General features: G+C 41.6%; 1 protein-coding gene across 1 annotated transcript; it reads left to right on the forward strand.

Annotated features, from left to right (window-relative positions):
• The first annotated feature begins 340 nt into the window (after positions 1–340).
• Positions 341–8136, forward strand: LOC137358579 (interleukin-23 subunit alpha-like). The gene is made up of 4 exons (XM_068024573.1): positions 341–493; positions 4672–4773; positions 6438–6590; positions 7921–8136. The coding sequence occupies exons 1-4, from the start codon at positions 341–343 to the stop codon at positions 8134–8136; spliced, it is 624 nt and encodes a 207-aa protein (XP_067880674.1).
• The last annotated feature ends 7373 nt before the right edge of the window (positions 8137–15509 follow it).

The following is a 15509-nucleotide window of genomic DNA, read 5'->3' on the forward strand; positions in this document are numbered from 1 at the left end:
CAGGTCTGGCAGCATCTGTGGAGAGAGAAGCAAAGTTAACGTTTCAGGACTGTGACCTTTCATCAGAGCCACTTTCCCAGTGGAAGCTGTTTTATGTGTTTTAAAAGCGAGCCTTGCCCTGTGTGGAAAATTCCGGTGGGTGGTGGACATTCGTGGGGCAGGTAAATTGGTCGAGGTATTGTATTTGCATAGAATCACTCTTTTCCTCTCCGGTTTTAAGTGGGAAATTCCGCTGTAACACCGAGCCCGATATAAAGGCACGGCTTAATGTGCCTTGTATCGGATTGTGTCTGACGATCTGCCGTGGTTCAGTGCTGAGCTGTGACATTTTCAGTGAACGATGAAGAGATGCTGCGAGTTGCTGGCGCTCATCTTGCTGCTCAATGTGGCTGGGATCACGGGCTCAGTCCGAGATCAGCTGCCCAGCTGGGCATCCTGTCGAATCCTTTCCAGGAACCTCACTTCCAAGACTTTTAACTACATGCATAGACCGGTGAGTTACTACAACGTTAATTATTATTTAAGAAGTCCTCTCCCAGTTTATTTAAAGTCTCATCAACAAATAATTATAACAATAATTCAAAGAAAAATAACTTTAAAACTATGTAAAAGCCTTTTTTTTCCACATTGGGTAGCTCCAAGTAAAATATTTACATAATAAGAATTAAATATTTAAAAATCAAGCGTTATAAAACAAATCTACATTGCATTTTAAACGTCTAATTGTTTGGGACAGGAACTAAATCGAGAAAAACGATTAAATCTTAAAAATAATTGATTCAGTACAAATATTTTATTTTTTAAAGCTGTCTGGTTCCTTTATATCTTTAGTTTGTGTGCAGTAATTCATTTTTAGAGCGAATATTAACGAAAAAGTGGGACGCACATGAGAGATTCCCAGTAGAAATGTTTTGAAAATATATAAAGCTAAAACCAAAATAAAGGCTGATCGGGGTTTGTGAGTGCAGTTTGAAGAAAATGAGTAACATCAGAGACAGAGACTTTTAAAGTTTTAAAATACTGATATGTGTGAGCGAGTCAATAGTCGTTCATGAGCGCCGCTTACTCGCAGCAAGGAGCTGATGTTGAGGTTCCCTGCGTCTACACCTTTACCCAGGAGGAGGGAGCTAGGGAAATTCTTATACTAAATATCAATAAACAGGATCATTAATAGGAGAAACATGTTCCTCCAATATTTGTTATGAAATAAGCTGTTTCTTACATGGGCGATAACTGTATGATTCAAAATAATTTATATTTTCGGAAATATTCTCCGGCAAACACAGACCCTGTCCTTGTATCAGTTTCAGCTGTAATTATGTTAAGAACCGTAACTTTTAGTAATATGTAATATAATATTTTACATATGAAACCTTCAGATTAATAAATTACAGATTGACGGATGAGAAAATAAATCTTAAATACTGGGGCAATCAATTTCAAATCTTAATTCTTAAAACTTCAAGTGTTGGCTTCCATGGATAGATGTAGCATAGTATGGTACTGAGTCCGAGACACAGCAGGAAGCGCCCAGTTTCTATTGTCAGCCTGTACGGAGTTAACTAGTGTCAGATGTTGTGGTACTGAGCTCCAGACAGAACGGGGAGGGCACCGGTACTCCATGCATCAACTCATTGAACTATCAGCACAGCTCAGCCGAACATTTTCAATTAAAGGTCAAGTCCCTTTAGAAAGATACGGCTTAGAATCAACTTATCCCCTTGTACCATCGCAATGGGATTTGTTAGGAACAACAGATGAGTAAATTTCCAATATATGGTGTTACGACCAGGTGAGAAAGGTGTCCAGGGGTCTTTTACTGTCTTCACCTGGTCTTATTGTAAGAGTTTGATTTTTAAACACACCATGTTTTGAGCTCCCCCCTTTCCAATTATTCGGCAAAGAAATGAGCACACCAGGTTTTCTTTAGGTTTAAAGAAGAAAAGTGAAATTTATTAAACCTTAAACTTAAACTCTAATATGGTTAACGCCTACGGATATATGATGCACCCACGCTAGTAAGCACACGCGATACACACATGCAAATAGGGACAGAGAAGAGAAGAAAAATAAAATGGAGAGGTTTGAGGCAGTCTCTAAAGAGGGTTTCTTGTTACAGTTTCTGTGTTTCCAGCTCGCTGTGGAGTCTTTGATTGTAGACAGCTCTTATTTTTCGTTGGGGCCCAGTACTCTTCTTAAACCTTGTTCACATCGGAGACTTTTCTCTCTTTGAGTTTACGTGTCTTCAATGGTTGTTCAGTTCCGTGAGAAAGAGATGGGAGCAGACAGGAGAGAGGTGTTCTCAGTCCAACAGCTAACAGCCTTCTGATTTCAAATTCCTTGTTGGAAATTCAAATTCAAAAAACTCCAACAGTCAGCCAGTCATGTGTCCAAACTGGTCCGACCATGTCTGTTGTGTTTTGGCCATCTTAGCAGTTAACCTGGAATGCTAGCCTTTCCACCTTCAACGTCTGGTAATCAAAAGTCCACTGTGGATTAAATTGGAGCAGGGAATAGCTCCTCTGTCCTTTGATATGCTAATGTCTCTCTCCAGCCAAAGTCTCCAATTGTTTTTTTTAAACAAGTTCTTTCTTCACCAACAATAGTTTAAAATCAATGTTCATGTGGTGAAATTAATATTCCTTATTCTTGGCAGGTGGAGGGCTTGCCTGACAATGGGAAGCCTTCTGTGTAGGGAAGGAAAATTGAATGTATTTTAGCTGTCTACCAGAGTTTACTATACAAACGCACTCCTTTCTCATCAAAAGCAAAATACTGCGGATGCTAGCAATCTAAAAATAACAAAAAGGCTGGAAATACTCAGCAGGCCTGGCAGCATCTGTGGGAAGAGAAACAATGACCTTTCATCATTGTTAACTGTTGCTTTCCCAACAGATGCTGCCTGACCTGTTGAGTATTTCCAGCCTTTTCTGTGTTTTTTTTCTTTTCACGTCATCTTAACTTACATTGAGATGAATGAGAAACAGAATTTCGTTAACAGATGCCCGCAGGATTCAATGTCTCATCATCTAACCGCAGTAGTGCTGAGGGAAAGGCCAATGGTAACACTGCCTGTTTTGATGAATTTTTTTTTCTACAGGTGTATAGGCATCTCTGGACTTGTACTGCCACCGACTCTCCTGCAGGGCTTTAGTTACAAAGATACATTCTACACACCAGCTGTTCCCAGCCCCCGCCTAGGTTTGGATGGTTACGGTCGACAATTTCGACAGGGGCTGTGCAAACTACTAAAACAAGTACACAGTTTAAGATCCACTTCCATTCTGTCCCTCGAGCTCTTTGATCTCCCAGCATTCCAATCTGCAAAAAACTGTTCCAGCGCGTTGCCCACAAACACTCGAGTGGCTGCAGGAATAAACCGTGACCCACGGTAGTTGTCCGCTAACAGGCATGCTCTTGTGTAGCGTTTTCGCAGGCAGTCACTGCCATGGTCATGCAAGGGGATAAACCTGGCACAGAAACATGATGCAGTCGAACTCCCAGCTGTAAATACCAGGGTCAAAAATGCTGAGGCGTTAAAATCTTTTTTTAAAAAGCTTTCCAATTTCACAAATTGTGAAAGGATAATTTTCCCGAAATGTAATCTGCTTTCATCCCTGGGAATGTAGAAATAAAATAAACTACAGAGTTTGTACAGAAGGTGTAGATAAATCTGTTTTAGGGTAGAATGTGTTGCATCAAAATATATTTACACAACAGGAAATGATTGCAATGTCTGTATGTGTGGTACATAAAAATGCTTTTGAATTCCACTTGAATTCTCTTGGCTTTTGGCAAGAGCTGACTGACAAATTATTACACGGTCGTAGACTGGCACAGCATTTAAACCCTCGCTGTGCCTTAGTTGATCAGGTGGGATCCGTTCCTCGGTTTGCACATCCATCGTCCGATTTCTCTCAGTCGGCTGGAGGATGGAACTGGCCTGCATAGTAAGGTTTTATTTCTAAAAATATACTTTATTCATAAAAATCTGTAAAAAAAAATACATTACAAAACAGTTCAAAACAGCACCAAGTTGACATTCCAAAAAGTGCCAAGGAAATCAGTTTTCTTCAATACAGGAGTGAATTGCCTCACAACCCTTCCATTCCATTTTACATACAATGTACATTTTACAGCTAAACCATATTTGGTGTATACAGCCCGAGGGGGTTTCCCATGGGTCCAGACCCTCAGTTCACTATGGTGGGAAGACCTTACACTGTGGTCTTTCCCCATTGAGCCTTTGCCACGGCTGCCCCAAGCTTTAGTGCGTCCCTCAGCACGTAGAACTGGACCTTGGAATGGGGGACAACCTTTTTTCCCCCCCAAAATATACTTTATTCATGAAAATCTGTAAAAAAAATATACATAGCAAGGTTCCAGGTTCAATCCCTGATCTGTCCTGAGTTCTGCTGGGACGGTGTTAGGCGGATGCCTCAATTGAGCTAGAGGAAACATAGTAAGGGTAACGTGGCCCCTGTGTGAGAGGATCAAGCTTGGAGTTATGGATAGATTTAATGGCAATGAGTAATGAGGGCAACAGGATGGTGAAGCATTCATAAAATGTCTATTAATTGCAATTAGTGAGGTTACAATAATATGATAATGTACAATTAATGATATGTTAAAACTATTAAAATGATAATCAGACCATGATTTTCTCAACAGGAGGGTTGCCTCAGAAATCTTAAACTGAATGACAGTGAGGACATCCCATGCATAGAAATCAGTGACAACTGTGACCCCAACACACTCAGGACAGTTCCAGAAGTAAGCATTAGCTGTCATTGTACTAGAGCGTAGTGGTTATGCTGCTGGACTAATAATCTCGTGGAACATATGATCACATCCAACTATGGCAGTTTAAGAATCTGATTTTTTTTAAAAAAGCTGGTATCAATAAAAGTGACCATGAAATTGTTGGATTGTCGTTAAAACCCAACTGGTTCACTAATGTGCTTTAGGGAAGGAAACTTGCTGTCCTTGCCCCGTCCCACACCAATGTGGTGGACTTTTAACTGCCCTCTGAAGTGGCTTAGCAAGCCTCACAGTTATACGCGGGCAACTAGGAATGGGCATAAATGCCAGCCTTGCCAGTAACACCAACATCCAGAGAATAATTCTTTGAAAAACCACTGTGCGCTAGGTGGTGATGGGATATTCAGACTTGCTTGATGGCTGATCCTATTGTTTCACATTCTGGTTTAATTGCACTTTGTCCCATCATTTTTTTAAAAATTATTAACAATTTACTTTCTGTAAGTACTTTATTTCCATCCCCCAAATGAATCCTTGCAATCTTTGGCACTCCTCCTCCTCAAGCCTGCAGAGCTCGTGAAGATAGTTAATGCTGTTTCTTGGTTGACACAACAGAAGGGAAGCATTCTACTCCAACCTGGCGAGATTTTAATCCCCCTCCTCTCCCCTTCTCCAGTGCTCTAAACTGCCTTCTTTTCTTTGGATTGTTGTGTAAAATTCTCACCCTGAAACTCAGCACTGAACTCTCAGGCTTTGAGTGACATTCCTCGATTTTGCTGACCTTCACCATTTCTTAGTCTGGCCTTGAGGGGAGCTCTGTGTGGAGACTGAGTTTAATGTGCAACGGAGAAAAAAAAAATGACAAGACCTGCCCTGCCCCAGCAGAAATGCCTCTACTGCCACCCTGCAGATGATCCATGGTATTGAGCCATACAGACTAAGAAACTTCCAGTTTTGATCCTCGCCCATGCTGAGTTAATCAATCGAAGTGGTTAACCGCCCTCTGAAGTGGTTTAGAAAGCCACTCAGTTGTATCAAACTGCTACCAGTGGTTCAAGGAGAAGGCCCATCACCACCTTCTCAGTGTGACTAGGGATGGGCAATAAACGCCAGCATTGCCAACTACGCCCACATCCCAAGAACAATTTTTTTAAAATCTCAGCCAGGGTGGCAAAGGGGTGCTACAATTTTCCTCAATGCAAAGAGAAATCTCAACTAGGCTTATCACTCCTCATTGCTATACTATTACTCTACCTGAAAGTGCTTGGACGAATGTTGAATGAAGACAAGACTGGGCATGACTGTGATGCTGTCCACAGTCAAAAAGCCTGCCAATACACACTGCTTAGCCTCGCCCACAAAGTATGGCCACTTAAGTGAGCTACCAGAGGGGTCATAGTGCCCGTGAATATGAGCCCCAGCATGTGTACAATCATTAAGGAAAAAAGATCCTTACAGCTTCATGATGGTCTGGCCCAGATACCTTTCCATCCATCATGCTACCCTGGTGGTGCCAACCTATCAGAAGGTGGCATGATGGATGCCAATTCTGGAAAGGTCCATGGACCAAACAACTGTTGATGTCGGGACTTAACTAAGAATGTTTATCATGGAGACAGGCATACAACACAAATAGTGGTATCATTTATAGTATAATTACCCTTTGACTCTTTCAGACATGCCTTAAGAAGATTAAGGAAGGCCTGTCATATTACCACAATCAGTTCAGCCAACTGGGAAACGTGGGAGAGTCAAAACAGAACAGTGACATTCAGAAATTTGCACATAATCTTTCAAAAATCATCTTGGATCTCCTGAAGTCAATCAAGGTAATATTTATTTCTACAAATCAGGATGTTTGAGATGGAGCAGTGGTTTGCAAGGCGAGAGGACAATGTTCCAGCTCAGCTGCACATGTGTGCGGCCACGCAGCAGCCTGTAAGGTACCACACACGCCTTGCTCTGATATATAACGTGTGCGCAGCCGCGCAAAAAAGTTTATAAGGACAACGCACTAAAAAAAACGGCGGCACACAACAAAATTCGAAAGAGAGTATTGCTTGAGGGTCAAGGGTGAATTTTTTGAGGAGGGAAGTGATGACAGTAGGCTTGAAAGGGATGGGGAACAGTATCTGAAGAGAGAGAAACTGTTGGAACATCCTGGAGAGCTGAATGTTAGACATCTTGGGGAGTTAAAGGCTTATAATCAAACTTCTTTGCATCCGAGAGCAACAGGCTTTCCAATATAAACAAGATGGCTTTGAAGCGTTGTGACAAGAAAGCATAGCTTGTCTTCTGCTCTTAGTGCCTCAGTGTTTTATGTAAAAAGTGCTTGTGCAAGGAAGTAAATAACTGTAATGAAGTCAGCCATGAGTAATTAAGGTATAACTTTAGTGGTTGGGGTAATAAACATAGGAAAAGGAATCCATTAACTAAGATATAAAAAGATAATAGTTAATAAAGCCTGTTCTTTATTCAAAGAGGTTAAGAACAGTTGGATCAGGAAGTCTTGTTTAAGGGAAGTAACTTTGGAGTAGACAACTACAACTATTTACTTGAATAGACTGTTTTCAAAGGATTTGGGAATACATATGTCATGAGCTCTTATCTGTGACATGTACCTTTTGTTGTAGGCAAAATATGGTGTATAAAGGAGCCTGGCTTTCAACAGATCTTTGGAGAGTTTGAAAGATAAACTGACAACCACGCTCTTGTGTCTAGTTGAGCCGATCACTCAAACTAAACATCAATAAATTCAGTTCTATATACTCCACCATCAAGTGTTTCATACTTATTCAAAATGTGTTGCTGTGAAGTAGAGGAGGAAGGAGGGTGAATGCTAACAGGAACCATTTACAATGTCAATGCTTTTGTATTAATTTTTATACTGTGACCTCCATGCACTGCCCAAACACTGATAACCCCTCGAGCTGGAAGAGAGGACATAATTCATCCCTTCAACCTTTGGTTGGTTTTAAACCCAGGTCCCAGAGGTGAAAGAATAGCATTTAACCTACTGCACATCCAGCTTCCAACTGGCTAAAATCATTTATGACACTTACTGTGAGATATAATTCCAATTATGCAAAATATTGAGTTGCTTGTACTATATGTGCAATTTTTGCCATCTTATTAACGCTCAGTACTTTTATGTTTTAGAGCTCAGACAGCAGTGCAGACAACAGGACCGCAGACAATGTGGCTGCAGACAACAGGCCCATACACACACCCCAGATGAATGATTGGGATCTGAACTGCACATTGTTTATAACTCTGCAGAGATTTCAATCCTTTTCATCTCTGGTGGCCCGTGTCTTTGGACATCCTTCAGGAAACCCTTCAGAGCACCATAACACAGGGGACTGTGGGGTGTAGTTCAGGGAGCTGTTGGGCAAGAAACAAAGTGCCATCCAGCAGACTGTTGTACCCAATTGTCTTTTTTTAATTGGTGCTTCCAAAGATAATGTCCAGTCTGTGTAGAACATTGTGGTGCACGTCACAACAAAATGCTTTTAAATAGCAGCCATCTGGCTCTCCCAAACGTCACTTAACTCTATAGAACATTGTACTAGATGGATACAGTAGTGTAGTGGTTAAATTACTGGACTACTTAAACCAGTAGACCGTGAGTTCAAATTCCACTATGGTAGATTGAGAATCTGAATACAGCTTTAAAAACATCTGGAAATAAAAAGGTATCAGTAAACGTGACTATGAAGCTATTGAATTGTTATAAAAACCTAACTGGCTCACTAATGTCCTTCAAAGAAGGAAAAATGCTGACCTCACCAACTGGAAAAATCCAGTCCACACCAACTGCCTTTGTAGTATAGTAAACCACACAGTTCAAGAACCACCTTCTCAAGGCAACTAGGGAACAGGGAATAAATGCTGACCCTGCCAATGATACTCAGATCCTGTGAATGGAAACAAAATAAACTGTTTGTGTAAAACCCTGGGTATTCTTTTTAGGAAGAAGCTTCTTATTGATTTTTACACTTCAAATGACGTGTTGGATGGGGGTAGGGAGCAGGGATGAAATAGCTTATGTGATGGGGGAAGGTGAAGCAAATCCAGATCCAAGAACATTGTCCTTAAGATCTAACTTGATCCCACAATTCCAGAGCTTAATGTTTTTGTGAGGCTGTTTTCTGAAGTAGGTTTGAGCTCTGGCTGGACAAAATGAAACATCCCTTCTTAAAGTGGTATTACACTGACACCAGTGATCATCTCAACAGTCCAATAGATTTTATATTTCTAAATCACCAGTATTTTTAAAATGCGATCATTCTGAAATGAAAGTTGCCAGCATTCGCCAGAGCTGGCGGGCAGCCATAAAGACAGGGCTAAATTGTGGCGAGTCGAAGAGACTTAGTAGTTGGCAGGAAAAAAGACAGAGGCGCAAGGGGAGAGCCAACTGTGCAACAGCCCCGACAAACAAATTTCTCTGCAGCACCTGTGGAAGAGCCTGTCACTCCAGAATTGGCCTTTATAGTCACTCCAGGCGCTGCTTCACAAACCACTGACCACCTCCAGGCGCGTATCCATTGTCTCTCGAGATAAGGAGGCCCAAAAGAAAGAAAGAAAGAAATTCTGGAATAGTCCTGCTTGATGATCTTGTCAGAAAATTATTTTTGCCCACACTGTTTTCTAGCCTCCCCTTTAAGTTACTAGTGTAATCTTGGAAGGTAATTGATTAAAAAGTTTGTTAAACAAGAAATCTGAAAAAAATACTGCTTTGACGTCTGTGAATATGACACGTCCCTATGTTTTGTCCTCCCAGTCACAAGGCCAGTGCATTTGTACTTTCTTCATTTAGTTTAACATATGAAATTGATCAATTTACTATATAGCAGAAGCAACTGAGTATTTTTAACTATTTGCTACAAAATATTCGATTTGCATTTATACTATTTACTACCTGTTTATTCAAATTTTTAACCTGCTCGTGCTTATGTTCCATTGGTATATTTTAGGACTAGAATGTACTGTTCAACATCATTTTAATGTATTTAAGAATTACTTAAAAAATTTGTAAAAGACATGTTTGTAATGACCAAACTGTAATAAAGCTCACATTACATACCATCTGTCAAGTATCTGATCAAGAAGGGAAGGCTGATAGAAACAGACTGCTACAGTTGGTACTAAGAGTGGGTTCTGTTGGGTAGGAAATGTGCAGAATGGCACACTGGGTGAACACATTATCCTCTCACCTCTAGGAACTGGGTTGGAGTCCAGCCCAGACTGGTGGGATGAGGGTTTTCCCTGCCTGTATCTTGAGAGCGTATCCAGAAAGCTAGGAGAGAATGAGTGGACAAGGAAGGGGTGGATGGAGGGAAAGAACAATGAAAAAGGAGGAACAGAAACGAGCACGAGAAATGGAAAAGAAGGAGCCCAAGAGAAGGCACTCAAACCCAAAGGAAAGTGAAAAGAGATGATATTGGAAACGAATGAAGTACACACTGAATAAAAGAGGAAGTAAAGAATGAAGGAATAAAAAAAGTGGATGGACAGCTATTCCAGCGCCTCAAGCACTGGACCATGCCTGTCCCCTAAGAGTTGACCAAATTCTCAGTCTGTTGTCCAGCCCCACTCTTTGACCCCCTAGGTGTGGAACAGCCTTGACCCCATTACCCATCTCACTGAATAACTCAACTGAGACCAGGAGATCGAATGTATCATGTGACCTACACAGGTGTGTAACAGGCCCTCTAGTGCCTCATCAAAGTCATCATTCTACATGGGCGAGTGCAGACAAGTGTTGGCACGATGGAGACATTACAGCCAAGCCCAATGATATTCTCTTCAAACGTTCAAACATATGGCGGTAAAAGCTTGTCTGGGCAGTGCGCACCACAACCGGGTGGCTCAAGGCCCACTTTCTGGCCAGAATTGGGCCTACGAGCTCATCTCAATTAACGGCAGGCACCGGCAGCTTGCCACATGCCCCAAAACAAGTTCCGGACTGCTTGCCTCACTGTCAGTGGTGACCAGGTAGGTGCCATGAAGAGTGGAGGACAGACAGCAGTAAGGCGACCAATCGCAGACCAGAATGCCCTCAGGATTGCCATGGAGCTGTGGTGGGGGTTAGTGATGGTGGTGAGAGCACTTATTTTATGGCAACTGCAGCTGTGTCTGAAAATTCTAACCAGAGCAGGCCAGACATTTGGATCCACTCAGGGTTGCCCAATTCCTCATGAAGGCTCCTAAAACAGGTGTTAGGCCCCTTATTAACATATGCAAGAGGCCTAAGCCTGGTTATGCAGCCACCCTGGACACCTAAAAACCATCCTGACCCAATTTCAAATGAGACATTAAATTGAGGTCCCATGACACTATCAGACTTCTCCAGTGTCCTGGGTCAAAATTCCTCCCACAACCAACAGCCCCAAAACTGGTGATCTGCTCATTCACTTAGTTGCTGTTTGTGGGATCTCACTCGGCACAGACTGGCTGCCATATTTGCTGACATTACACCAGTGACTGCACTTCAAAAGTACCTCATTGGTTGTAAAGTGCTCGGAGACAGAAAAGGTGTTATATATGTGAATGTTCCTGCATCCTTTGACTAGTATAAACACGTGCATTTTTAGCATTAAATCCACATTGCCACATCATGGCCTGAAGGGAAAATTATTTCTCTGATTAGATGAGTCAGAATAGGGCAACAGGCTCCCACTTCCTCTTGTGGGTAGATCAGAGTTTTACCTGCGCTGTCCCTGGAAAGAGGATTTACTAATACTGGGGTTTTCAGTCTGTGGCTGTACACACAGTCCCTCTCCACAACAATTCACAACCCAGGGTTCTATATAAAAATGGATTCAATATTAAAGAAAGAAAGACTTGCATTTATATTGCACCTTTCACAACCTCAGAACGTTCCAAAGTGCTTTACAGCCAACAAAGCACTTTTTGAACTGTAGTCACTGTTATAATGTAGGAAACATGGCTAACAATTTGCACACAGCAAGCTCCAACAAACAGCAGTGTGATAAATGACCAGAAAAAGAAGTACCTAGCATCCAACTTAGTTCTTCTGGCCTTACATAGCTGGAGATTGTGACTCCCTAGTCCTCCCAAATCTATCCAGTTGAAAGAATTTGTCTCCACAAACACAATTTATTCCCTTAATCATTTTATAAACCTCAATTAAATCATCCCTAAGTCTACGCTTCTCGAAATTGTAGAGATCCAGCTCTTTGAGCCTATCTGCAGACTAATCTCTGTGTCCAATGCCCCGAAACATCCTGAGAAAATGTGTTGGGGAAAATGAAAAGGAAATCTACTAAGGTAGAAATAAAGGGATCAACAGAAGCTGTTAATTGTGTATCAATTATTTAATTATATACAGGAGGAGGGTGTTAATTGGGGGTCTTACTTGAGCACATATAAGGAAACACTTAACGAGCCAGGTGGAGCCTTTGAGTAAGGAGTTACATGTTTTGTAATCCTTTTTCTCTGTACAATAAATGTAAACTTGAGCATCATCCTTCAACAACAGGCGTTCTGGAATTTAACAAAAGCAACAAAAATCTGCTGGAACCAAATTATCAAAAAAAAAGTTGAACACTTGAAAATAAAAACAAAAATAAATCTCAACAAAGAAAGCAGGTGATCTGGTAACTTGGGACCCAGACAGAGGGTGCTCAGCACCAGAACAGGTTGGGACTCACAGAAAGAAAATGAAGCCAGTCTGGTTACAAAGGAGCACAGACCTGGGAATTAACTCACCTCCCAATTTGGGGGCTGACAAAGGGGATTAAAAAGAAAATTTGCTTGCTGGGGGATATTTAAAAAAAAAAACGTCCTTTACATTTAACAAATTGAGAAGAAATTGCAGAAGATATTTAAAAATACTCAACAGAAAAGCAAATCTTATCGAAAATTGCTTTTTACAAGCAGCAAGGACAGCTTTGCCCACAAGAGGGAGCTGCTAAACTTCCCAAGACCAGTTTTCCACTATGATGTGTCTGTAGCATGCCCCAATGAGTGTGATTGATCCCGTATCTTTTATTTGAATCCATATGAATTCTGTTCCTAACCTTGTTAGTTATGTCCCTTTTACTACTGCCATTACTACAGCTACCCATCCCCCTTCTTCCTTCTCTATCCTTTCTGATTTTTTTTGATTTTGTTATATCCTGCAATATTTAGTCGCTAGTCCTGTTCTTTATGTAGCCATGTTTCACATATACATACTACATCTGGTTCCTTACTACAGATTATTGCCTGCAGTTCCCCCATTTTATTTTGGATGCTGTGTAAATTGCTAGACAGGCAGTTTAATTTGTCTTTAATAGTTGTTCTTTTTACTTTATTTTTAGCATTCCTTTTATACTTCTGTTTTATAACTGTATTTGTTCCCTGGCCATTTGTTACCCTTGTTCCTTACCTTGGGCTGACATTTACTCTCCTCTCCAATTTCTTTTATCTTCAGATTTATGTCATTTTCACCAGATCCTGCCACCCCACCCACTGCTTTACAGCCAATTAGGTACTTTTGAAGTGTAGTTACTGTTGTAATCTAGATAAAGATGGCAGTCAATCTGTGCACAGGAAGCTCCCACAGTCAGCAAGGTGATAACTGACCATTCCATTTTAGTGACCTTGATTGAGGGATAAATATTGCCCAGGACATCTGGGAGAAGTCCACTGTTCTTCTTCAAAACAGTGACATTGAATCTTTTGTGAGCATCTGTGAAACTGGACAAGGGTGTCGGTTTAACGTCTCATCCAAAAGACTGCACCTCCAGCAGTGCAGCACTACCTTAATACTGCACTACAGTGTCAGCCTAAATTATGTGCTCAAGTCCCATCCTGCCCCACCCCAGAGGAAATTCCAGCCCAAAATATGTTAACATTCTTTCCCACCACGCTCCAGGTCAAATTGCTTTCAAACAATTTGGATCCTTTCTAATTTTTCTTCCATTCACTGGGCATCCTCTGACTCAGGGCCGTGACCCTGAGTGAAAAATTGGAATAAGGGTTAAATTTTCTTTAATTGGGCAGGAAGCAATGCTGGACTTTGTTCTGGGAAATTAAGTGGGACAAATAAGGGAGGTGAGAGTGTGGAGAACAATTGGGAAATAGCGAGTCACAACATAGTTATATTCAATGTAAGAACAGCCAAGATTAATGAACAGTCATAGATAAGGGAGATGGACTGGAAATAAAGCAACATTGAGTAAGATAACAAATCTGAGCCAAATTAATTGGGTGGGTTGTTTTTGGAGTGTACTCCTGCTCCTCCGTGGCCTGCAAAGCTAAATGGGTACTAAATTTTGGTGGTCTCCTTCATCTGTGGAATTTATCTGAGTGAGCACAATGCAGGCTCTGACCACTTCTGACCAAAAATGGTAACCAGAGATCTATTTACAACAGAGCACCCCGATTTCCATAGTAAAAGGGGTCTATCGTCCAAAACAGATGAGCACTTTGGACACCCAGTGCTCGGTCCCTTTCAACATGGTGTTCCGCTGGTGTTTACGGGGCAATAAAGCCACTCACCCCATTTTTGAGGCCACTAATGCCCCATTATCTTCAGATGAACCAAGTGAAATTCAACCCCAGCATTTGTATAAAGGGATAGCAGTATATGTAGTGTACACGGATGCTCAATAAGATGTTTCACAGAAAATTTGTTACAAATATTCAGGCGTATGGGATAAAAGGAAATATAATAACATGAATAGAAAGTTGGTTGATAAGCAGGAAAGAATGGGTGTTGTCCAGATTGGTCAATGCTGGGCTCATTTTTGTTCTTGATACATGATTTAGACTTTAGCACAAGGAACATGATATTGGAATTTGCTAACACTGCAAATTTAGAGGGACGGGCAGACAGAGAGAATTGTAAGAGACTTCAGAAGGACACCGAAGGGTTAGCGGACCAGCAGGGGAATGGGAAGATGGGTTAGGGAGATAGGCAGACCGGTTGGGGCATATGCAGACAGGCAGCATATGCAGTATAACATGGAGAAGTGTGAGTAATGCTTTTTGGGAGGAAAAGTAAGCAATCGGAGCATGTCCTCAAGTGGATAAACATTTGAAGCGGAGGAAGATACACAGTTATGGGGAGAGAGCAGGGTGATGGGATTAGTCTTGGATTTTTCTAAATAAAGAAACAGCATGGACACAATGACACAAGCACAGCAGCAGTAGGCCCTGGCTTTAAAAGCAATGAGCCCTCAGCAACTCCAGCAAAGGAGGCCCCTAGTCAGAGGCAGATTAAGAATTCTTGGGCCTGGATACTTCCTATGCCCTCTGAATTCCTAATGAGCTCTCTCTTTCTGCTCCTCCTGCTTCATGGCCATATATCCACCAGTAGCCATTACACTGATCTTCTCAAACACAAATCCCTCTGTACTATTTATTTTGACACTGCCGTGCTGATAAGTCCATGCCCACCCCTTTTGTTAGATTCACTAAACCCAGGACTGATCTGGAATGAAATGCTCACTTTGTGATTAGTTCCTCACTTACTTCAACAAGCAAAAATGGGCTTTCCCCAACTTCTTGCCAACATTCAATAACCCATTTTTGGAGGGGTAGAATTCCTCAGAGTAGCTCTAAACACTGATAATCTGTTTGTAATTTTTACCACTGCTTGCATGCATCAAGTTTTGCGATAAATTAGCGAAATACTTGGCTCAGGGCCTTTCCTGAGTTGACTGTGGGAGTGCCAGTCATGGGTGGGGGTGGGGTGGGGGGTGAGGTGGGGGAGGAGAATGGGGTGGCACAGTCTT

The sequence above is a fragment of the Heterodontus francisci genome, chromosome X (assembly GCF_036365525.1).
Source record: "Heterodontus francisci isolate sHetFra1 chromosome X, sHetFra1.hap1, whole genome shotgun sequence".
NCBI lineage: Eukaryota > Metazoa > Chordata > Chondrichthyes > Heterodontiformes > Heterodontidae > Heterodontus > Heterodontus francisci.